The 25865-nt window shown below is 34.9% G+C and overlaps 1 protein-coding gene across 1 annotated transcript in view; it reads left to right on the top strand.

The window, feature by feature from the left end:
- CNTN5 (contactin 5) overlaps window positions 1-25865 on the top strand; it is a 495183-nt gene that overhangs the window by 25949 nt on the left and 443369 nt on the right. Inside the window, exons 3-4 of the mRNA XM_077114702.1 lie at window positions 4501-4624; window positions 4754-4929. Of these exons, the coding sequence (XP_076970817.1) occupies window positions 4501-4624; window positions 4754-4929 (300 nt within the window). The remainder of the gene's footprint in view (window positions 1-4500; window positions 4625-4753; window positions 4930-25865) is intronic.

Below are 25865 nucleotides of genomic sequence, written 5' to 3'. Positions count from 1 at the left end.
AGTATTTAGTATCCTAATAATAAGAACTATGAGTAAGAAACTATGTGAACTCTGACTAACAAACAAAACAAAATTTAGGAGTTAGGCTGGAAGGAGTTGCGAGGAAGTGCACTAATCCATCATTCTTAGCAGAGAATCAAAGGACCATTTCTAAATTGAAACAATTCTCTTCCAAAGAAAAGACCCTCTTGAGGTACGATTCTGACATTTTCACAGGCAATAACTCTACTATTGTGGGTTCAGCAACTACAGATAACCAGCAGTCTGTTAATAAAAGTTCTGATAATGAACACACCCACTCAAAAATACTGCTCCTAGGAGAAATTAACGTCGTCTGTGATGGCATTTGCCTTTTGTCTCAAAGGTTTCTATTCGGTTGAATAAAGATCTTGAATTATTTGGACCAAGATATTTGCAATGTTTCAGTGGCATGCATGTTTTGAAGTCTCTCACCATACATTAACAGATTCCTTTATGTTAAAAAATGCAAAATGCAGGAGCACTACTTTAGACAGTGCACCATTGTTATCAGTAGATGGAGTTTGCTATTAGAGGTGAAAGCATTACATAATCTCTGTAAGTATGATTATAATAATGATTCCTTGATGTGGAGCTTTAAAAAGTAATCTTGTTCAAACATAGAATTATCATGGATTACCCTTGGTTGGGGACTGGGAAGTGCCATCTAGACACATGCGCTTTTACTTCCCTTACAATTACTTTTACTTTTAAAAGAAAAAAAAAAAAACAGAATTGCCTAATTTGGCATTTTAAATACTTTCCTTTTATTTTTTTTAATTTTTCTTTGTGGCCATTTGTGTTGGGGCCTCAGTTCACCTGCAACAGATATAATGATGGAGTCCTTAAATAAGGCTAAGATGCTTTGGAGAGTGACAATGAGCAACAAAAAAGATATCTTAGAATATATGGACAGTCATAATAGAATTCATATTGTTCGCCTCAGTTGCTTAATATCCTTTCCATATTTAAGCAGATTCTACCCCTCCCAGATACCCCATGTATGACAATCTTTTTATTTCTTTCAGTCGTATGCTGCTTGGACAATTTTCAGAACATGATATTTGAAACCAGTAAATCAAGGTTTTAATAAGCTATTTTTCCAGGTACTGGATTATTTGGGGGCAGCCTTCTTGCAGAATCTCAGAAAGTTTTCATCTATGAATTAGAAATAATTCTAATTCTGAGTGCCTACAATTAAATGATAATATATATAAAAGTGCTTCATAAATGTTAGAGTATAAATATAATAAATAACAATAAGTAGCAGTAGTAGTAGTAGTAGAAACAATGATCAGGTTCTAGATTCCAACAGCCCTAGATTTATACCCTAGGTCTGCTATCTATTTGTTATATACATTTAGCTAATTATTTTCAGTTTTCTCATCCATAAGGAATGGGAGGATGAATCTGAGGCACAAGATTGTGATAATTAAGTGAGATTGAGTTATTGCTTGCAAATTATTCCTCATAATGTCTGGAATATAGTAATTATACTTCAAATGAATATTAGTTATTATTATTAACTCTAGTAAATGAAGCAGCAGAGTTTCAAAATAATTGGTCCAAGGTGAGCAAATGATAGTATTAGAATTTGAATACAAGTGTATCTGGCTCTAATATTTGCAGGTTTTCTATTATATAAAAGTTACTCATTAAATGTTAATTTTGTATACCGTATGCATTTATAGTATTAATTCAAATCATTCTTTTCAGCAGGTCAAGATATGAAGGAATTCTTTAATCATTGATTGTGCAGCTTAATTCTAATTGAGTTTGATTTTATGTGCTTTTCCAAATTTTTATCCAATCAATATGATGAAACAACAAATACGAAATTTTGACAGTACTTTGCTCTAGTTACTCATCAAGTCTCTTATTTATTTATTTTCTTTTCCTTGTGAACAGGAGTTTCTAGTGGCAGCAACATAATGTGATATAGAGGAACACATTTTAATTATTTTGCTATTATAAATATTTTTTAGTTTGAGAGTCCTCGATTATTTAAGACTTTCAGAAAATATCATTAAGGAGTACATGTCCAAAATCATTAGCAGCCATTGTGAGTCTTCAATTTTGTTTGGTTGGATATTTGGAGTTTCGTGAACCCTTTTGCTTTTCTTTGTACCAAAGAAGAGCAAGAGAATATATTCTAAAGAAAGCAAATCAGCTTACTCAGATCTATTCTTCTAAATATGGAGATGCACATCTTTGTCAGCAATACTTTTTTTAAACATAAATGTCCTTGGACCTTTATTCTTGCGTTTCTTTCCTGATATTTTCTTGTGGTTTTCTGTGGACGATGTAATCTTCCAACTGTTTAGTATAGACCTTGACAATATATCTTTCCTGAAATCTCTCTTCATTTATCTAAGTCAGTGCTTCTCAGTGGAGGTGATTTTGCCAATGTCAAGAGACATTTTTCATGATCAGGCCTTGGTACCACTGCCATCTAGTGAGTAGAGCTCAAGGATGCTGCCAAACGCCCCGCAGCGCACTGGGCAGGCCCCAACAATTAGCTGATTCCAAATGTCAGTAGTGCCAAGGTTGAGAAACCCTGATCTAACCAAGGCTATTATGTAATCAAATTCATGACTAATAAAAATAAAGCAAAAAGTTTTATTTTTCCTCAAAATTTACAATCCAGAATGCTTTAGGGACTAGCCACAGGGCACATGATTCTGAAAACTCTTACATAACCACTGGCTAACGTGCCTTTCTTATATTCCCACCAGCATATTTACTCATCATTTCCCTAGCAGCATCGACCCCAAACTATTCACATCCAAGCCAACATTTGAGATCCATTTCTATTTCCACTTTTTCCATGAAATTTTCATTAGTTTCAAACTACATTGTCATAAGATTTCTGAGTCTTGATTGATTAAATGAGACAAAATCTAAAGCCTGGCATGTAGTAGACACTCAAGTTACAGTGTTCTTTCTTTTTGCCCTCCCATTCATGCTTTTTCTCTTCTGTTCTAATTTACTTTATCTGCTTGTTCTAGTTTGCTAGCTGCCAAAATGCAATCTACCTGAAATGGAATGGCTTTTAAAAAGGGGAATTTAATAAATTGCTAGTTTACAGTTCTAAGACCTAGAAAAAGTCCCAATTAAAACAAGTCTATAGAAATGTCCACTCAAAGGCATCCAGGGAAAGATACCTTGGTTCAAGAAGGCCAGTGAAGTTCAGGGTTTCTCTCTCAAATGAGAAGGCACATGGCAAACACGGTCAGGGTTTCTCTCTCAGCTGGAAGGGCACATGGTGAACATGGCATCATAATATGCAAGCCTTCTCTCCTGGCTTCCTGTTTCATGAAGCTCTCTGGGAGTCATTTTCCTTCTTCATCTCCAAAGGTCTCTGGCTGGTGGTCTCTGCTTCTCATGGCTGTGTCTTCTGCTCTCCTCTCTCTGAATCTCTCTCATTCTCCAAAATGTTTCCTCTTTTATAGGATTCCAGAAACTAATCAAGACCCACCCAAATGGGGCAAGACACGCCTCCACCTATTCCAGTTTAACAACCACTCTTGATTAAATCACATCTCCAGGGAGATTATCTAATTACAGTTTCAAATATACAATACTGAATAGGGATTAGAAGAAATGACTGCCTTTACAAAATAGGATTAGTATTAAAACATGGCTTTTCTAGGGTGCATGCATCCTTTCAAACCAGCACACTACTTGTTGATCACTTAATGTGATATAGTTTTTACTTTATGTGGAAGGCATATCTGAACTCTTCCATGAAAATATCAGCACCTTAAGGAAAGGGAGTATTTCTTATATATTCTTGCATGACATCATTTTTCCTTACCCTCCAGCACTTTTAACACTAAGTAAATGTGCTTGACTGAATTAGCAAAGGGAGGAATACATGAAGATCTACATGAGAACCAACATTTTGACATCTGTAGCTCCCAAATACTGACACAATTTTATTTATTTTTTGTTTCTTTGTTTGTTTGCTTGCTTTTTTGCATGGGCAGGCACCGGGAATCGAACCCGGTTCTCCGGCATGGCAGGCGAGAACTCTGCCTGCTGAGCCACCGTGGCCCGCCCAGTGACACAATTTTAATTTATTACCTTTTCTTTTCTGAATATTATTTTTAAAGTTCTAAGAGTTTTGCAAAATTTGAGGGCTTTAAAATAATGCATATGCTAAATACTATTTTCCTCAGCCCTGCTTTAGAGGATGAAAGCAAAAATTTATATTTTAAAAAAACATAAACTGTAAGTGTCTGAGATGTTCATTTTTTCCCATTACGTATATCACAAGCTTCAGAGCAATTTGAGGCCATTACAAAAAGGTATATTTAGTCTTCTGCAATTCATTAAGAAACGTCCTATGCTAGCGACACCTTTCATTTGATAACTTGTCTGTTGATTACAAAAGCAAAAAGTTCAAATGTAAGGAATGGAGAAAGAAAATCCCTTGATAAGTGGGGGAGTTTTTAATTGTATCCTTTTTTGTCCTTACAGAAAGTGTGGACTATGGGCCTGTGTTTGTGCAAGAACCAGATGACGTCATTTTCCCGACTGATTCTGACGAGAAGAAAGTAGCACTGAACTGTGAAGTTCGCAGCAACCCGATTCCCAGTTACAGGTAGAAATTCACTATTAATCACTTCTCTTAAGCCTTAAAAAATTCCCTTGAATAACATTTTGACACTCCGAAGGAGTATTATAATGTCTCAAGTAATTTTTGCATATTTGTCTTCTGATTTTCCCTAAGATGGCTCCGAAATGGAACAGAAATAGATTTGGAAAGTGATTATCGCTACAGTTTGATAGACGGCACCTTCATTATAAGCAACCCAAGTGAAGTAAAGGATTCTGGTCACTATCAGTGTTTAGCAACCAACAAGTTTGGAAGTATTCTGAGCAGAGAAGCCATACTTCAGTTTGCCTGTGAGTAAAGTAAATTTATATATATTCCGTATATATAAATTCGAACATACTTTAGAACTATGCAAAAAAAAAATGGTCTTCAGGGATATTTTGAAATTCCCTGAAATGTTTACCGTCTTCTAAAGAAACCGGTTGTACAAATCTGGTAGTTAAAATCCTATTCCTGAGAGCAGATAAGGTTTTAGAATTGAAATATCTTTAGAATTCTAATAAAAATAAGATAATTTGATTCTCCCTGTCAGCGTTTTAAAATATTTGCTTTCATTCTTCAACTATTTATCACAGTCATTTGCTGTAGATTCTTGAGGACATAAGATATTATATCCCAAAAGTTCTGCTTATACTCTGTGACCAGATAAATACCTCCAAAATGCTAATATTCCAAGCTCTGAAATTCCCAGGTGTCCCAATTTTTGTATAGGAAGAAAGATTGCTTTTATATATATAGTTATATATAGTTATATATGTGTGTGTTGCATATATGTATATATAAGCTAGAATATATACATTTTCTAAAAGACACCGTATATTCTAACTAAATTTATTGGCTTCTTACAATCACTTAAAATTATTTGAGTTATGATGAAGACTTACACCAAATAGAGGATAGGCTACAAGGTGAAAAAATATTTAGTATTATGTCTTAGTAGTTAATCCTATTTGAATTTAAATTATGGAGGATTACAATCTAAAAACAATAGAAGGTCCAGGAATCTTTGTGTTAATAATCCATTGGCTTTGTAATTTATTATGAAGTGACTTTTAGTTAAAATTATACCCTGAAGAATGTAATAATTGTTTTTTCTCCATATATCCTTTATAATTAACCCAGAATCTAGACACCCGATTATAGAAGTATGAGGGAGAAAAAAAGGAATAAATGAAGTATAATTAGTACAGTTTGGAGAATATCAAGCTAGGTATTAGAAATATTAAAATATTATTTTTAAAATACCTTTGGCTAAGGAGTTCAGAAAGGCACAAATATGCCATTAAAGAAGCCTAAATAAACTTCTTATAATTAAGAAAATAGTATATGGTATAACACAGAACCTAACACATTTCCTTATACATGTTAACACAGTAACTTAAAACAAACTAAATAAATGGCTTATCTCTACTCTGTTCAACAGAGCAGACTTTATAAGACAGATACAGCAAATCCAGAGAATGTGATATACAAAAGGAACGTGATTTATACCTTATTGTTTGGTCTATATTATCTGATCCAAGCCCACATTATGCACAGTGTTTAAGTTAAAAACAAAGCACATGTTATTTTCAACTAAGTTAAGGTCATTTTTGGTGCCAGTTTGCTTGCTCAGGTGGGGGTGAATTTTTGATGGCTGTGATTCATCTCTTCAGGAACCCTGCAGCAGGCACAGCCCTAAAGAAACTAGTGGTCTTCTAGTAAATAGAGCAAAAAAAGAAGTTGGCATAATTTGCTGTCACTGCTGATTTAAGGGAAAACAAATACCATGTTTTTGGTACTAGGTGAGCTTACATATTACATAGAGAACATCACTTCTGCCTCAAAATTCCTCTATCTATATACTATTACAGCTAAATTTATACTATAAGATATTAAATCCTTTAGATTTATTACTGTCTCTTTTTTTTAAAGATGACCTTTGAAAGAAAATGCAAGCATAGGTGTAGAAAGACCAGATAAAAACTTAATCAATTTGCTTTCTATTATAACCTAATGGGAGCCAGGGCAGAATTTGGGATTAGAAAGAGGAAATGAAGTAGGAAGTAGAGACAAAAAAATAGAAAAGGGGTTTCTGAAAGTGAAAGAAATCAAAGGTAAATTGAGATGAGAACACATGATGGCAAACTTCCATTACATCATGATTTTCTTTTATCTAGCCTCATAAATAGTCTTATTTATAAAGTCTATTTATAAATAGACTCACTCACTCTTGTTAATAAAATGTTTAATGTCTAAAGGGTTTTATAGAGACAGAGGAATACTCACTACTACATCCATTTTAAAGCTGAAATTACCTATCCTGTATATTCATCAGCCACTATTTATCTACAAATGTAAATACTCCTTATATGAATATTTCAAAATAATTTTATTTATTAAATTTAAATAATTATTAAAACAAATATAATCAAATTTTCTTAAACAATATTAAATATTCAAGTCTAGTACATGAGTCTCTTAAATGTTTCAAATGTCCTAAAATTAGACAATTTTTACAAATTATCAAAATGATTACGAAACCTTTTATTAATAAATTTTGTATCATATTTACTTATGAAGCATATTTTATGCTTTATTTACTTTCAGTAACTTTTAGGGGTTTTTTTGTCTTTTTTTACTTTTAATTTTCGCATATATTATATTGTAACTTTATCAGATACTCTATTTATCTAAACCTTGCTAGTGATAATATTACTTTCTGTTATTTGTTAAGAAGGAAGAATATATTGCCCAATCTAAAGTCAGTTTGTGAGTTATCAAAAAAACTGATATTTTGTTACTCCTTTCAGATGTGAGTTCCATTTAACAGGCTGAAACATTTATTTTTTGTTATATCAATGACATTTTTAAAATCTATAACTTTAACAGGCTCTTTTGCCTATTGAAATACAATATCTTTGATTGAAGTGATCTGATCAAGGACTTACTGGCCAGTGTAAAATGGGTTTCCCCTCATTATATTCATAGATAAAAGGACTAATCTGTATTTTATAAATAGACCATATTTAATAGGAGGGTCAGGTGACCCATATACAACCTATCCCATGTTTATTAAAGTTAATGAAATTTAAGCATATCCTATTATGGTCATCTTCTTTTGCATGAAAATTACCTATGTGTGTGTATTTATACACTTTAAATTTTTGAGTTTTGAGTATCATTAGGGTCTAGAGGCCTTTTACAAAATCAACTTATTCATATACATGTAATAATTCTCACAATTTGACTATTGAAAATCTTTTAGTGCTACGGTTTTTTGTCCTTTAATTATTAAAACAGAAATACAGTTTAAAATGATCTAGCTTTCCATTTATAGCATTTTGACACCCCCTACCCCCGATCCCTGGCTTCTACCAAAGCATAGATTCCGCTACTTCCATTGACTCTAATATTATCGAGACTAAAATTTCGGCACTAGACATATGTATCAGATTGTTCCAGATTAGTTCCATGGTGGGCAGGATGATCGTATTGCTAAAGCACTTTAGTGACCAAGATTTAATAACACACACACAGCTTTTTTTAAGGTCTGAAGCCCAAATTCGCAGCTTATGTTAATTGAGTGATTTTTTTCTCTGCCAGAGAACGTTCTAAGTGCTTTAAATGCATCAACTCATTTGGTCCTCCTAACCAATATATGAGCTGTTATGTTGCAAAATGTAGAGCCATTTTACTGATGATACTTTCACTTTAACTCTAATGGTACTCAATCTTTTCTTATTCTACTAAAAATTGTACTGTATTCCCTTTATGACATGCACAATTTAATTTTCACCTCCACTTCCAGATTTTAATTATATGTTAATCTTTTGAATCATCCTTATATGCTTCATTAACCATCATTTTACAACAGATTTGTTAACACATTCATTAACACAACAAAATAACAAAACTAAATTTGTAATTCACGATGTGTATTTCTTCTTATTTTTCAAGTTTCATTAATAAACCACTTACCTAATTTTCTTCATGAAAATTTAACTTACATTGAATCTTTTCTCTAGAACTGGAATTTAGGGAGTTTTAGTAATTTTGGTGTGTTTTTCTTCTAATATTTTCTCTTTTAATAAGCCTTTTTTTTTTCAGACTTTGCTTTCTTATTGGTGCTCTAAGTTTAGGACCTGGAAAGCTCATTTTCCAAGCTTTTTGTTTGCTTTTTATTTTCTTATTTTTGACACTTTGTTACATGACAAAAATGATTATGGCCATTATCAAAAGCTGATAGCTGGCTTTTGGAGAAAAATGTAATAAGGCACTGAGTGTCAGCGCCTTTTCTCTTGGCAATTTAGCAATCATAAGATTTATATCTAGAGTGTGGAAAAGTTAAGTAAATGTAAAGCAAAGTTAATATCACATTTTACAGTTTTGTTTCTATTCACTTGTCATCTTGTCACCCAAAGTATTATCAAATTAAACCAAATGCAGACCTAGCAGAGAAGAAATTTGATTGTAAAAGACAATTGAATATGGTGAACACTCCAATCTGAGAAATCTACAAGTGCCTCAAAATCAAATATAAAAAGGCTTTCCTTTTATAGGGTAAAGAGGGGTAAGCAGTAAGGAAAGACAGGCAGATGAAGGGGAGCAGGCAGACTGCATAACCATCTGGGTTTAACAAAAACATGTCTCATAGGGTCAACAGATATTTGTATGGGCCTGTAAGGGGACAGCATTTTACTGCTAGCTCAGACTTGGAGAGCAAGCTAAAGTTTGCGGCTATGAGGAGGAGAAAAGGCTGACTAGTTTGGTCCAGACAAAGCACAAGGTCGGAAATGGGCAATTGTAGCCTCTTTGTCAGCATCAATAAATACAAAATAAAAAAGGTAAATTTGTATAATTATTTTATTTTATTAGTATAGTTAATGTTTACTTTATTCCAAAGGTGATTCATTTGTCTTACTATTATTGTACTATTATGTACAATACAATAGAAATATGTTAACAAGTAAATACAGCCCCAAGAAAAATACGTTTCAAGGTAAGAAGTCAAGTTAGTGTAGCGTAGCTAGTACAGAGTCTCACTATTATTGTGGTTGAGGCATAAATATTTCCCTAGTGGTCAAAACAAAAAGGGAAATACAAACATTTAAAGATTAATTTCCCCTAGTTCTTCATTGAGAGAATTTCTTTTCTTGACATTCAATTCTCATAGAAATTTCTCAATTGAGGCTTAGGTGGAGATATCAATAACATCCCTACATATAGTCAATAGCAAGTTTAATTAGGCTGACGTAAAACCCAACTAGTTCTTTAAATGAAACTAGCATTTAATCATGCATCTATTCACTTCATTTATTTATATCTTTTAAAATTTTGATCTGAATAATTAATGTGTTTGAGCAGCTACTATACACTTGCTCATTTTCCTCTTAAACCTTTCCTTCACTTGTCTAAATGTCTACCCACAGGACCTTTTGTTTTAAATGTTCACCCTAAATGAAGAGTCATAAACATGGTTCAGCTTAGTTAATGTTAGTATTGTACTTTAGCATTAATAAATACATACCTCAAAGAGACATAGTAAAAATTAATGAGGTGGAGAAGTCATGTTTGTGAAGTGGTGTTTAAGTTGGGAAGGAAAGATATAAATAATTGCAAAGCTGTCATTTTATTGCTAGTGATGATTGTTATTGGTTATCAATAAGATTATTTTTGACAAAGTATATTTTACTCCCATTTATTTTCATCATGAGTTTAATTTGCTCACTTAGTCTAGTGGCTTCTCTTCAGTGACAAACAAGGATACAGCATATCAAACTTTATCACTCTATTAGCTTATTACCATGCTGATGAGAATTTGGAATTGATAATGTGACACTGCACACTTTGCAAACATCCTTCAGAAAACTAGACTTCATAGCACTCTTGCCAACATTTGGATTTTTAGCAATAATTCATGTCATCTAGACAAACATAAAATGAATCAAGAATAATATCTCCTCATGCTGTCTCTTGCTTCAGAAACATCCTTCTATGCCAACACTCGTAAATTGATAGTTAATATATAAATTTTAACATACTGCTTTTCAGGGCATTTAGATGATTTAGATTCAGAATATTCCATTAGTTTTTCTTGAAGCAGTTGATTAAAATAACCTCCTTAACTCTTTGAGAGATTATATGATTTTTGTGGACTTTGTATTTAAGCCCTTTAATTTAACCTTTCATTTTCACATGAAACTCAAAAATTACTTCCCTGATTTCTACATAACTTTTTGTACTAGAGTAAATTTGACCTAAGACCACATTTTGCTAGTGTTTAACATGTAATGAAATTATTTGTATAATCACTAACTCCTCAGTATCTATCCAGAGTTTTATTTCATAAGTCTATGAGACTTTGTCCATAATAACCTTATTAATTCACTAATAATAAATATTAATCCGAATGAAATAATCACACTTATACTGTTGATTTTACTATCTGTAAAATGATCAAACTTTATAACAAAACAAATTAATGTTTCTTTGTAATTTTACCTTAAATGCACAAAACTAATCTGTTTTTCTTAAATAAAATCACTACTCAGAAATTAACGTTTAAATCTCCTGAAACAGGATAATTGCAAAGCTCATTATAGATATAGGTAACTGAGAGCATGTGACCCTTTGGCAAATACGGTGTGGCCTCTTAGAGTTAGATCATGGAAGAAATTTTAAAAGTTGAGAATGCATAATTAAACGCTTTCAAGAGAAGCTATTAATGATGAATCAAAGTTGAAATCTGTAGTAGATTTGCCATCAAATCCTCAATTCTCTTACATCTATTGTATATTTGCAAATATATATTGTATATACCAAAGTTCATTCAAATCCACCCTTTTTTTATTCATGGGAATCATGAATAACTCTGTCCATATGTGGCAGATAGCCCCAAGAAAATTACTCCACTTATCAGGCTTGCGAAGGTAGTTTTGTCTCAATGCCCCTCTTCTTGTTCCTAGAAATGTGAAAGTCAGCTCTCCACTCAGTTGTGTGACGCAATGGGAAAGGCCAGGATTGGGGAGTGTATAAATCCTCTGACCTTTCTTGCACATTTACCCATTTCACTGCCCCTTAATCCTCAGTGAAGAGTCTTTGGAGATCCTTCCCTGACACAAGAAATTACAAGGTACAAATATGCAACCCGTGTTCTTAATCTTATTATCAGAGCCAGGTTCACATGATAAAACAGCAGCTCCAACTCAGAACAACTGAGGATTCTGATGGACATAAAGATTCTAATATAAAATGACAATAAAAAAGTATAGCAAGGGGCCAGATATGGAATATGATAGGGAATATGACTTTCTAAGATCACTTAACTCCATGAAAATCCTTTCTAAGAGGGGCAAGTCAGAATGCAAACTACCAGAAAAATTGCTTACCTGTAACTTGTGCCTGCTCTGTTTTCTCCTTAACATCTCTTCTCCAATCTGCTCCAACCCTGCTAGAATCCCTCCATAAAGTTTTCGGGAATGACCTACGTAAAACATAATTCTGACCCAGTCTGAGGTCTTTAGAGATTTAATTTCTCCTGAGTCAAAGGAACAGCAATTGTTATTTGATTCTATTTCCATAGTTAAGTTTTCATTGCTGTGCTTCTGTGCAAGCTCAACTTCAAGAATAATCTCCTCAGGGAAACATTTCCTGACTTTCCCAGATCGGATAAATTCCCCTTTCTTTGTTTCCATTTTATTATATATGTAATGAAATTATTTATTTGTTATTTTAATGGGTGTTATGCATATGTGGAAGTACATATATACATATTTATAAATTTAATAACAATAACAGTAATAAGCCATACTATTTACGGAGGACTAAAATGTCAGACAGACTTCTAAACACATTTAATGCATCATCATCCCCCATATCAACCTTATGATGGAAGTCTATTATTGATTTAATTGTATAAATAATTTGAAAATGGAAGCTCACATTTTTTTGCCCAAAGTCACACTGTTAGTAAATGATATAACAGCAGTTCCAACTCAGATTTAAATTCAAACCTCATACTTACAATGTCTATGCTATATTGCCTTGTGCTACCCTATGCTGCCCTCAACCCTGCCTTACATTTGTTGTTCAGGATGTCTGTAATTACTTTATTCATAGAGCATTTACTCCAGCCTTCCTTTCTCTTGGGCAGTGATCTAGATGTTGGGTAGCCAAGAATGATCAATGCACATCCTCATAGAGCTTGAGGCGAGTGATATCAATGTATGTCCTTCTATTCTGTATTGATTTCCTTATTGCAGGCACCCTTATCTCTAACTAAAACTACCAGAAAAATTGCTTACCTGTAACTCGTGCCCACTCTGTCTTCTTAACATCTCTCTCCTCCGCTCTGCCCCATCCCCGCTAGAATCCCTCTATAAAGTTTTGAGGAGTGACGTGTGTAAAACATAGTTCTGACTATAAATCCCTCAGGGTTTACCATACATGCTCAGAATTATGTAATTTACCTCTCAAATGAACAGAGGGTAGAAGACAATCAGAGGTTTTCATAGAATATTTATCCAGGGAAATGATAAAGGAAAAGTCCAATTAGGAGGTCACCTCAATAATCTACATAAAAATGATCTACTGAATTCCATGATGTATTGATGATAGAATAGAATACGTAGCCGTGAGAAGCTCCAAACTAAATAAGAATTAATGACTCTGAGCCTTGATCAATTCAATTGAACAATTCATAATGCTGCTACATAAACAGTCAGACAAAGAAGCAGGTTTCTGGGAATATAAAATAACTTCAATTTGAGACAGTTGTATTCTACTTTTAGGAGGAAATAGCCAACATTTTAAAAATATTAGTTGGTACCCAAGAAAGTCAGTGGAACTGGCCGGAGTAAAACATTTGGCGAGTCAATTAAACAACAGTGGTGTTCCACCAAGGAGAAAGTGGACTGAGAATTTGGGACAAGGACTTAATCTTTAGGAATATCTGCATTACTCTGGCAGAAATACAAGAGGAGTTAGTGGAAGAGACAAGAAAAGAATGATCCAGTATGTAGAGAAGAGACCCATAAAAGAAGTGCCATACAAATGACCTCCAGGGTTTCAAAGTGGGGACTGTCCCTCTTGTCAAATGCTATAAGTAACACTGAAAAAATATTTTTGCATTTTGAGACCTTTAAAGACTTATTTTAGCAGCGATAGGAACAGATATCAAAATCCAAGCATTGAAATATAAGATGTAATATTGGCTATAACAAGAATGAAGATGGACAACAGTTTTTGTGACAGGGAACACATGGTGGTATTTGGTTATCAAATAGAAGGGAGTCAGTGCAGAGAATAAAAATATAAAACAGTCCAATTAGTGAAAATAAATTTATTATTTGCAAGTATTGTATGTGCATCCTCTAGGATTTAATCATACAGGGAAATATTCTTCCATATAGAAAATACAAGATGTTGTAAGCATTGTGTTGAACTAAGAAAAAAAGTAAGGTTTAGACTCACACATCTTGACCTACAAATTGAAGTAAAGGACCTTAAAACCAGCCAATTTCTGATTATGCAATTTCTAGAAATATGTTCTTGATCCTTTCAGCACTAATTCTCATCCCATATCCTCCAGAATCTCATATTATATTTTCAATTAAAACAGCAACTGTTGGGCAGTCCACGGTGACTCGCTGGCAGAGTTCTCACCTGCCATGCCAGAGACCTGGGTTTGGTTCCTGGTGCCTGCCCAGCTAAAAAAAGAAAAAGAAAAAAAAACAACTTATCTCAAGAAAAGTAGAAATCGATATACGTATGATATAACTTTGTAATACTCTATGTTGATTAGGCTTAACTGAGATTTTCCATTCCAAAGAATGCAGGGGGGAGAAAAGAAGATAATTTGGTTCCTCTAATCAAGGCTGACAATTGACTTAGCTGTGTGGTGCTCAGAAGGGCTTCAGCACATGTGAATTCACAGCCTCAGCTCCTAGGTGAGCATTCTGCAATGTATTCGCTTGTTGCAGTCGGAACTAAAATTTAAGTCTTGCTCTATCTGATCCTAGATATGGATTGCTTAATAAAATAAAAGAAATAATATCCCCTAATGTTTGTAGAGTTTTGGTTCTGTGGCCTCATTAAATTATCTGAACAAACAAGGTCAAACTGAATAGTCTCACAACTCTTAACTTTGAGATCAGAAATTTGAATATGATAAATGTCATAGATCCTAGCTATGGTCACACAGCTCAGGTCAAATATTTGAACTTAATGTATATACTGTATGTAATATACAAATGCATTCATTCAAGGCTGCCCTTAGCGTTGTCTTATCCCAGGTGTTTACCTTTTCACATTGATTATGCCAATACGGTGACACACAGAGAACCAGTATGTCAACTACTTTCATTCTAACGTTATTTTTTCTGATAAATTCAGTGGCTGTATAGCAGCATATTATATTGAGGACTTCCATATTGGTTACTATTAATTTTCAAGTGAAACTCAAAGTAGTCCCAATTATAAGGGATAAAAATAAAAGTATTACATGTATTTCTGTATCAATGCATCAGGTCATTGATTCAGAGATACATAGTGTGGCAGGCTTGATGATGTAGTTTGATATACCTGAGTTTATCTTCTCAAGAAAAGCACAATTCAGTCTATCATAATACTTGCTCAGGAAGATGAGCTAGCCTTAGAAAGTAGGACTATCCAGATATAAGAAGCCACATTAATTCAAATTATTTCTAGTACCTAAAGTTTATAGCAACTTTTATTGTTGTGAGCACAAAATAAAACCAGTTGACTAGCTACTAATATTAAGAACTGGTTTTGTACTTTCAAAATTAATGTTCAGGAAGCAAGTTATAACTACAGTTCAAATTTCACAATTTGAGCTTTGATATAATATAACATATTTACAGTGTTAATCTAATTACATGTAGTGCATTTTCTTTCTAGCATGACCTACATCACACCAAATGAGTATTTAAATATAAAACATAAAATAGCTTTCAACATAATCTTGTTTACCTTTACAATCGTAAAAATTTCTGTACAAATTAAATATAAAGTGTTGCCAAGCCTGTTTCAGCATAACAACTAGCTGAGGACAAATAAAAGATTTTAATACATACATTTTTACATAGTCTTTTTTGAACTAGAAATACTTGTCCTTGTCCGGGGTTCACTGAAATGCCTCTGCTGCAAAATATTATCCTTCATCTTTGCTTTTAACAGATATTGGGTTTTTTTTTCCCTGGCCTCTGCCAAGGAGACAAATTATCATCTCTCTATAAAACAGAATTGTTTTCTTCATTCATAGGTTATACAGACTTTTGCTGGCCTACCTTATTTCCAAAATGTATAACCTTGGATAGGGAAAAATAGAGAACAAAAAATTCATGTAAGTTTTCATACAACCTTGTACTAAGATTTAGTTCTCTTCCTAATCGTCCCTTTCTTTCACAATATGATTAATAACACATCTCATTAGTTTAGAAAAAGAATTATTGCTCAACTATTAATCATAGGTAGCTTTTCAAATAGCAAGTCCCTATTACAGGAAAATGACAGAAAAAAAATAGAAAGCCAGACAGATTATTCAAGTGTTTAGTGAGTGAAAAGCAGTTCACTGAACATTTAACTCTTACACAAATATAATAGTACATTGGAGAAATTTCTACCTCCTAAGACCTCATTGAATAAATGAACTGTTTTTTTTTTTCCAATGGCATAATAAAGACATGTAACCTGGTGATTCAATTTGTCTTAATGACAATAAATTCTAAGAGGCTGATGTGCAGATGTGTTTGGTTAAGAATCAATATTAGCTCAAGAAAGAAAATTCAGGGTAAGTTTAGCTAGGAGCCCTCCACTGTGCTTGTGATGACAATTATATCCTATTGATGGCCTCTCTCCTAGTGAAGGGTAGAATTGAAAATGAGTTAGTGCTCTTTGCTCTTTCAAACTGGAACCTAACATAGGAGAGATGGTTTTGGGAGTTGATATTCACTCTCCTTAGAGGAGCAAAATCTATGAGAGTAGGTACAGAGCAGGAGGTGGAGAAATGGAGAATTCATAGGAAACAATAGAGGAGTGATTTTCAATAAGGAAGGGTTGCCAGTCACAGCAAATTCAGCTGATTTATTTGCAGAGAATAAGGATGACAAAATTGCATGTGTTATTAAAAAACCCACAACTGGCTTCCGGAGAAGATGGCAGCTTAGTAAGGCGCGCGGGTCTTAGTTCCTCCTCCAAAACAACTACTAAAGAACTAGAAACAGTACAGAACAGCTCCCGGAGCCACAACAGAGACCAGACACACAGCGTACCCCATTCTGGAACTGCTGGACCAGCTAAGAGACTCCGCTGCGGTGAGGTCCCCGAGAGGCGCGTGCTTCCCCGGGCCATGGCGGCTGGCGGCTGGAGCCCCTCCCTCCCTCCTTCCCGGGCTGGCTGGGAGGTTTGGGTCGGTGGTTCCCCAAGCCGTGGTGGCCGGTGCCCCTCCCCCACACGCGGCTTCCCAGGCCAGCTGGGAACCTCGGAACAGCGGTTCCCCAAGCTGCGGTGGCTGGCGACCCTCCCCCACAGGCGACTTCACGGAGGGAAAGGAAAGAGTCTCCAACAGTAGTAGAGACTGAGCCCAACCTAACACCAATAGTGGCATTAATGAACAACTTCTGACTACTAAACATATGCCCTCAGCTCAGGCGAAACTGATCAAGGCGGAAGTCACCGATTGGGCTAATTGAAAAAGAGGAGAGGGGGCGAAACAGAGCCTTCTGCAGCTGTTTCTACAGAGGCCTCATTGCCTCTGGGCTCGGCGCTGGGATTACACAGGTTGCAACTGCCCCGAACGCAGAAACAGGCTGCTTTCAGGGCTCTCTACCACCTGAACCTTCCCCACAGGAGGGGTGAAACACAACTCAGGTGGAATCCCTCTCTCAAGGAACTCAGATCCTAGGACTTCACAATTTGAACCCATTAAAACCAACCTACAACCTTTCCTCTGTCTCCACCACACACCCAACAGCGAGAGTCTTCCAAAGTTAAAGGAGCCACAGCATCTTTTACTGGTGGGACCCGCAGACAGATGAGCACCACATATTTGGCAGGATAAGAAAAACAGAGCCCAGAGACTTCACAGGAAAATCTTTTAACCTGCTGGGTCCCACACTCAGGGAAATCTGATTAAATGCCCAGACGCCAGCAAAAAATAATGGATCACACCAGGAAAATTGAAGATATGGCCCAGTCAAAGGAAAAAACCAATAGCTCAAATGAGATACAGGAGCTGAGACAACTAATTCTGAATATACGAACAGAAATGGAAAACCTCTTCAAAAACCAAATCAATAAATTGAGGGAGGACATGAAGAAGGCATGGGATGAACAAAAAGAAGAAATGGAAAGTCTGAAAAAACAAATCACAGAACTTATGGGATTGAAAGACAGAGTAGAAGAGATGAAAAAAACAATGGAAACCTACAATGGTAGATTTAAAGAGACAGAGGCTAGAATTAGTGAACTGGAGGGTGGAACATCTGAAATCCAAAAAGAAAAAGAAACTATAAGGAAAAGAATGGAAAAATTTGAGCAGGGGCTCAGGGAATTGAATGATAATATGAAGCGCGCAAATATACGTGTTGTGGGTGTCCCAGAAGGAGAAGAGAAGGGAAAAGGAGGAGAAAAACTAATGGAAGAAATTATCACTGAAAATTTCCCAACTCTTATGAAAGACCTAAAATTTCAGATCCAAGAAGTGCAGCACACCCCAAAGAGAATAGACCCAAATAGGCATTCTCCAAGACATGTACTAGTTAGAATGTCAGAGGCCATAGAGAAAGAGAGGATCTTGAAAGCAGCAAGAGAAAAACAATCCATCACATACAAGGGAAACCCAATAGACTATGTGTAGATTTCTCAGCGGAAACCATGGGATGATATATTTAAATTACTAAAAGAGAAAAACTGCCAACCAAGACTTCTATATCCAGCAAAATTGTCCTTCAAAAATAAGGGAGAAATTAAAACATTTTCAGACAAAAAGTCACTGAGAGATTTGTGACCAAGAGACCAGCTCTGCAAGAAATACTAAAGGGAGCACTAGCATCAGATACGAAAAGACAGAAGAGAGAGGTATGGAGAAGAGTGTAGAAAGAAGGAAAGTCAGATATGATATATATAATATAAAAGGCAAAATGGTAGAGAAAAATATTATCCAAACAGTAATAACTCTAAATGTTAATGGACTGAATTCCCCAATCAAAAGACATAGACTGGCAGAATGGATTAAAAAACAGGATCCTTCTATATGCTGTCTATAGGAAACACATCTTAGACCCAAAGATAAACACAGGTTGAAAGTGAAAGGTTGGGAAAAGATATTTCATGCAAATAACAACCAGAAAAGAGCAGGAGTGGCTATACTAATATCCAACAAATTAGACTTCAAATGTAAAACAGTTAAAAGAGACAAAGAAGGATACTATCTACTAATAAAAGGAACAATTAAACAAGAAGACATAACAATCATAAATATTTATGCACCAAATCAAAATGCCCCAAAATACGTGAGGAATACACTGCAATCACTGAAAAGGGAAATAGACTCATATACCATAATAGTTGGAGACTTCAATTCACCACTCTCATCAATGGACAGAACATCTAGACAGAGGATCAATAAAGAAACAAAGAATTTGAATATTACAATAAATGAGCTAGACTTAACAGACATTTATAGGACATTACACCCCACAACAGCAGGAGACACCTTTTTCTCAAGTGCTTATGGATCATTCTCAAAGATAGACCGTATGCTGGGTCACAAAGCAAGTCTCAACAAATTTAAAAAGATTGAAATCATACACAACACTTTCTCGGATCATAAAGGAATGAAGTTGGAAATCAATAATAGGCGGAGTGCCAGAAAATTCACAAGTACGTGGAGGCTCAACAGCACACTCTTAAACAACCAGTGGGTCAAGGAAGAAATTACAAGAGAAATCAGTAAATATCTCGAGGCGAATGAAAATGAAAACACAACATATCAAAACCTATGGGATGCAGCAAAGGCAGTGCTAAGAGGGAAATTTATTGTCCTAAATGCCTATATCAGAAAAGAAGAAAAGGCAAAAATTCAGGAATTAACTGTCCACTTGGAAGAACTGGAGAAAGAACAGCAAACTAATCCCAAAGCAAGCAAAAGGAAAGAAATAACAAAGATTAGAGCAGAAATAAATGAAATTGAAAACATGAAAACAATAGAGAAAATCAATAAGACCAGAAGTTGGTTCTATGAGAAAATCAATAAGATTGATGGGCCCTTAGCATGATTGACATTTTAAAAGAAGAAGAGAGAGGACGCAAATAAATAAGATCAGAAATGGAAGAGGAGACATAACCACTGACCTCACAGAAATAAAGGAGGTAATAACAGGATACTATGAACAACTTTACGCTAATAAATACAACAATGTAGATGAAATGGACAAGTTCCTAGAAAGGCATGAACAACCAACTTTATCTCAAGAAGAAATAGAGGACCTCAACAAACCAATCACAAGTAAAGAAATTGAATCAGCCATTCAAAAGCTTCACAGAAAGAAAAGTCCAGGACCAGACGGCTTCACATGTGAATTCTACCAAGCATTCCAGAAAGAATTAGTACCAACTCTGCTCAAACTCTTCAAAAAAATCAAAGTGGAGGGAAAGCTACCTAATTCATTCTGTGAAGCCAAAATCACCCTCATACCAAAACCAGGCAAAGATATTACAAAAAAAGAAAACTACAGACCAATCTCTCTAATGAATATAGATGCAAAAATCCTCAACAAAATTCTAGCAAATCGAATCCAGCAACACATTAAAAGAATTATACATCATGACCAAGTATGCAAGGATGCAAGGATGGTTCAACATAAGAAAATCAATTAATGTAATACACCATATCAACAAATCAAAGCAGAAAAATCACATGATCATCTCAATTGATGCAGAGAAGGCATTTGACAAGATTCAACATCCTTTCCTGTTGAAAACACTTCAAAGGATAAGAATACAAGGGAACTTCCTTAAAATGATAGAGGGAATATATGAAAAACCCACAGCTAATATCATCCTCAACGGGGAAAAATTGAAAACTTTCCCCCTAAGATCAGGAACAAGACAAGGATGTCCATTATCACCACTGTTATTCAACATCATGTTGGAGGTTCTAGCCAGAGCAATTAGACAAGAAAAAGAAATACAAGGCATCAAAATTGGAAAGGAAGAAGTAAAACTATCACTGTTTGCAGACGATATGATACTATACGTAGAAAACCCGGAAAAATCCACAACAAAACTACTAGAGCTAATAAATGAGTACAGCAAAGTAGCAGGTTACAAGATCAACATTCAAAAATCTGTAGCATTTCTATACACTAGCAATGAACAAGCTGAGGGGGAAATCAAGAAATGAATCCCATTTACAATTGCAACTAAAAGAGTAAAATACTTAGGAATAAATTTAACTTAAGAGACAAAAGACCTATACAAAGAAAACTACAAAAAGCTGCTAAAAGAAATCACAGAAGACCTAAATAGATGGAAGGGCATACCGTATTCATGGACTGGAAGACTAAATATAGTTAAGATGTCAATCCTACCTAAATTGATTTACAGATTCAATGCAATACCAATCAAAATCCCAACTTATTTTTCAGAAATAGAAAAACCAATAAGCAAATTTATCTGGAAGGGCAGGGTGCCCCGAATTACTAAAAGTATCTTGAGGAAAAAAAAACGAAGCTGGAGGTCTCACGCTGCTGGACTTTAAGGCATATTATGAAGCCACAGTGGTCAAAACAGCATGGTATTGGCATAAAGATAGATATATCGACCAATGGAATCGAACAGAGTGCTCAGATATAGACCCTCTTATCTATGGACATTTGATCTTTGATAAGGCAGTCAAGCCAATTCACCTGGGACAGAACAGTCTCTTCAATAAATGATGCCTAGAGAACTGGATATCCATATGCAAAAGAATGAAAGAGGACCCGTATCTCACACCCTATACAAAAGTTAACTCAAAATGGATCAAAGATCTAAACATTAGGTCTAAGACCATAAAACAATTAGAGGAAAATGTAGGGAGCTATCTTATGAAACTTACAATTGGAGGCGGTTTTATGGACCTTAAACCTAAAGCAAGAGCACTGAAGAAAGAAAGAAAGAAATGGGAGCTCCTCAAAATTAAACACTTTTGTGCATCAAAGAACTTCATCAAGAAAGTAGAAAGACAGCCTACACAATGGGAGACAATATTTGGAAACGACATATCAGATAAAGGTCTAGTATCCAGAATTTATAATGAGATTGTTCAACTCAACAACAAAAAGACAGCCAACCCAATTACAAAATGGGAAAAGACTTGAGCAGACACCTCTCAAAAGAGGAAATACAAATGGCCAAAAGGCACATGAAGAGATGCTCAATGTCCCTGGCCATTTAGAGAAATGCAAATCAAAACCCCAATAAGATATCATCTCATACCCACCAGAATGGCCATTATCAACAAAACAGAAAATGACAAGTGCTGGAGAGGATGCGGAGAAAGAGGCACACTTATCCACTGTTGGTGGGAATGTCAAATGGTGCAACCACTGTGGAAGGCAGTTTGGCGGTTCCTCAAAAAACTGAATATATACTTGCCATATGACCCAGCAATACCATTGCTAGGTATCTACTCAAAGGACTTAAGAGAAAAGACACAAATGGACATTTGCACACCAATGTTTATAGCAGCGTTATTTACAATTGCAAAGAGATGGAAACAGCCAAAATGTCCATCAACAGACGAGTGGCTAAACAAACTGTGGTATATACATACGATGGAATATTATGCAGCTTTAAGACAGAATAAACTTATGAAGCATGTAATAGCATGGATGGACCTAGAGAACATTATGCTGAGTGAGACTAGCCAAAAACTAAAGGACAAATACTGTATGGTCCCACTGATGTGAACCGACATTCGAGAATAAACTTGGAATATGTTTTTGGTAACAGAGACCATCAGGAGTTAGAAACAGGGTAAGATAATGGGTAATTGGAGCTGAAGGGATACAGACTGTGCAACAGGACTAGATACAAAAACTCAAAAATGGACAACACAATACTATCTAATTGTAATGTAATTATGTTAAAACACTGAATGAAGCTGCATCTGAGCTATAGTTTATTTTTTATTTGTCTGTTTTTTTATATATATTTTTTGTATTTTTATTTTTATTTTTTTCTCTATATTATCATTCTATTTCTTTTTCTGTTGTTTTGCTATTTCTTTTTCTAAATCGATGCAAATGTACTAAGAAATGATGATCATACATCTATGTGATGATATTAAGAATTACTGATTGCATATGTAGAATGGAATGATTTCTAAATATTGTTAGTTAATTTTTTTAATTAATAAAAAAAAACCCACAACTGAATATAAAGATAATGCTTCCATTAGAAGAATGAGGTAGAATCTAGTATGAAGAAAGTCAAGAAGTAATCATGTGATAATAACTTAAAGACAAACTTTTGCTTCTTTGAAAGTTAGGCAATGGATGGGTAGTAGAATTTACAAGAAACATACTAAATCCTATATTTGGTTGAAATTTTACTTTTAAATGGCTTTCACTCTTCATTAGTAAAATATATGGATGTTCTGGCTTCATTTCTCTCCTCCTTTTTTACCCCATTCATATTTTAACAATGTTATAATCTCCTGACAATATCTAAATTGAGTAGCTATTGCTGAAATAAGTTTTCAATTTCAGCATATGTAGAAAGTAGGTCCTTCTTTGAATTAAACTCACAGGTCAATACCAAATTTTCCAAAAATTCACCTTCATCTCATTTGCAACTTGCTAAAATTCCCTGATCACCCCAAATTACTGCTTTCCAGAAAGAAAAATCTCTGAGTCACAGTAGAAGACTGGCTATGATTTGACTTACTCCTTTCCAGTGACACCTGTATTCATACTCTGACATTTTCTTCTATATGATGCTCGGGTGTCCTAAAAATGCTTCATCCCCAAGTGAGCATTTCACCTTTCTGTGTCTCATCAGTTTGAAAGAGTTTTCTCTCATGCACACATTCTTCAAGGTCATATTTTGACCCGAGCTGGCTGCATCCTACTTGGTGTTTGCTTTCTTTTTTTCTGTCCCTTATTTCTCATTATATTCCCAAATTTAGAGGAATTCCTACTCTGTCTTTATGTGTCTCTCTCTTTGTCTCTGTTTCTCTCTCCCAATTCTGTCCATAACTAGTCAATACTCTCTTCCATTTTTCAACTAGTATCGTTATGCAGAAGACACCTATGTCTCCATTTCTGACTTCACTCTAATCTCTACTACCATATTGCTTGTTGAATATCCCCTTAGCATCATAATTCTAACATGTAAAAGTTTTCATTGCTATTTACGGGAAAACCTGCCATGCTTCTGAATTTATCTTTTATAGATTGTGCCAATAAAATACCAGACTAGAAACCTTGGGATCATTTCTGATTATTCCCTCTTCATTGTCTATCATTACTGATGTAACCCAATTGATTTCCAAGTAATTTTCACAGTCCGTCCTTTCTTAATCATTCAGAGTGCAACTATGCTAGTTGAAGCCTTTACTGTGTCCCTAACCTTGACTATTTTAATGGCTTTGATATCTCCACCCATCTCAATCCACTCAGAAGCTTTCTATACCTCTTATCATGACTCCCCTCTGCTTAAAAGCCATCTTTCTCCATTAAGTACTAATAAAAATCAAGGTCTTCCACATCTAGATTTAATTGATTTTTCCAGACATCATTTCCCACATTTGACCCACAGTTACCTTACTGCAAGCAATCTGTAATATTCCTTCTCTCTGTCTACCTCTAGCAACTTCTCATTTCTATAGCTGCTGGCATCCTACTACTCCCTTTAAGGTATAAGAACATGCTATGTTTTCCATAAGGTTTCTCCTGATTCCTCCCGGTATGATGTGATTTTAAAAATTCTTTCCCTGTAATGACAAAATTTTTGCACCTTGTTTATGCGACATGGAGTCAAAAAGTATGGGTTCGATACAGGCTCCTGGCAGGGGAATCTTGGGCAAATCAAAGATGGTTTTCTCATCTGTAAAACAGGGATAATACTTATATTTATCTCACAAGAAATACATGGGGAAATAAATGTGACTTGTTTCATAATCTACATGCAGTTCAGCATCATTGTTTTGTTTGCTGATGAATCCCAAGTGCCTTAAACAGTTCATGGCACATATTGTTAAATGTATGATCTGTAAAATATCATACAAATCTTAATATTTTTGTAGTTAATATTACTAATCTTTAGTATATTATAGCAATTTATTTACTTGTTGTTTGTCTTTTACTAGAGAAGGAAATCCATGTATTCTTCTACTTGTTATTTACTGAACACCTGCAGTAAAGTAAATAGTATCTTAGGCGACAAAGGCACTCACTGACACACACGATCACATAAATAAAATATGATTGTTGCTTAAAGATGTCAACTTTTTTTAAGCAAAAGGTATATATTGAGTTAATTAGTAAATAACGTTTCAAATGGTATTATAGAAGTTTGCCAAAGATATTTGTGGAGCTCAGATGCAAGTCATTAACCCAGCTGGAAGAGAAAAGAGCTGAAGGTTATGTCTGAGCTGAATCTTCAAATCTGTCATATAAACAGCTGCCATTCATTGGGTGACTTCTGTGGCAAATAATCACATTGCTTTTTTGTAAGTATATAAAATTCATAATAAGCCTATGAAGTAAGTAATATTATACCGGTTTAGCAAACAGCAAAATGGAGTGACAGAAAAATTTAAGGAATTTGTCTAGGACACTTAGCAAATAGTGTCCATTTTGAACGAAAAACAGGTAATTTGAATGCATGCAGTCCATTTAGGCAGCCATCTCTTCAAAGTCCTTCTTCTTTTTTTTTTTTTTTTTTTTTTTTTTATTTTTTAAAGAGAGAGGGAGGAAGGGAAGGAAAGACAGAGAAGGAAGGAAGGATGGAAGGAAGGAAGGGAGGAAGAAAGGGAAACATCTTTAAACATTTTCTTGTTTTATTATATTTTGTTTGTTTGTTTGTTTTTTACATGGGCTGGGGCCGGGAATCGAACCGGGGTCCTCCGGCACGGCAGGCAAGCACTCTTGCCCGCTGAGCCACCGCGGCCCGCCCTCCTTCTTCTTTTTAATCTGGTACATTTTATCTCTTTAGTACCTTTCACATAGCACTCCTT

This window comes from Tamandua tetradactyla, chromosome 8 (genome assembly GCF_023851605.1).
Source record: "Tamandua tetradactyla isolate mTamTet1 chromosome 8, mTamTet1.pri, whole genome shotgun sequence".
In the NCBI taxonomy this organism is placed as follows: Eukaryota; Metazoa; Chordata; class Mammalia; order Pilosa; family Myrmecophagidae; genus Tamandua; species Tamandua tetradactyla.
Note: the sequence above shows the minus strand (reverse complement) of the source record. Positions and strands in the feature narration are given on the sequence as shown.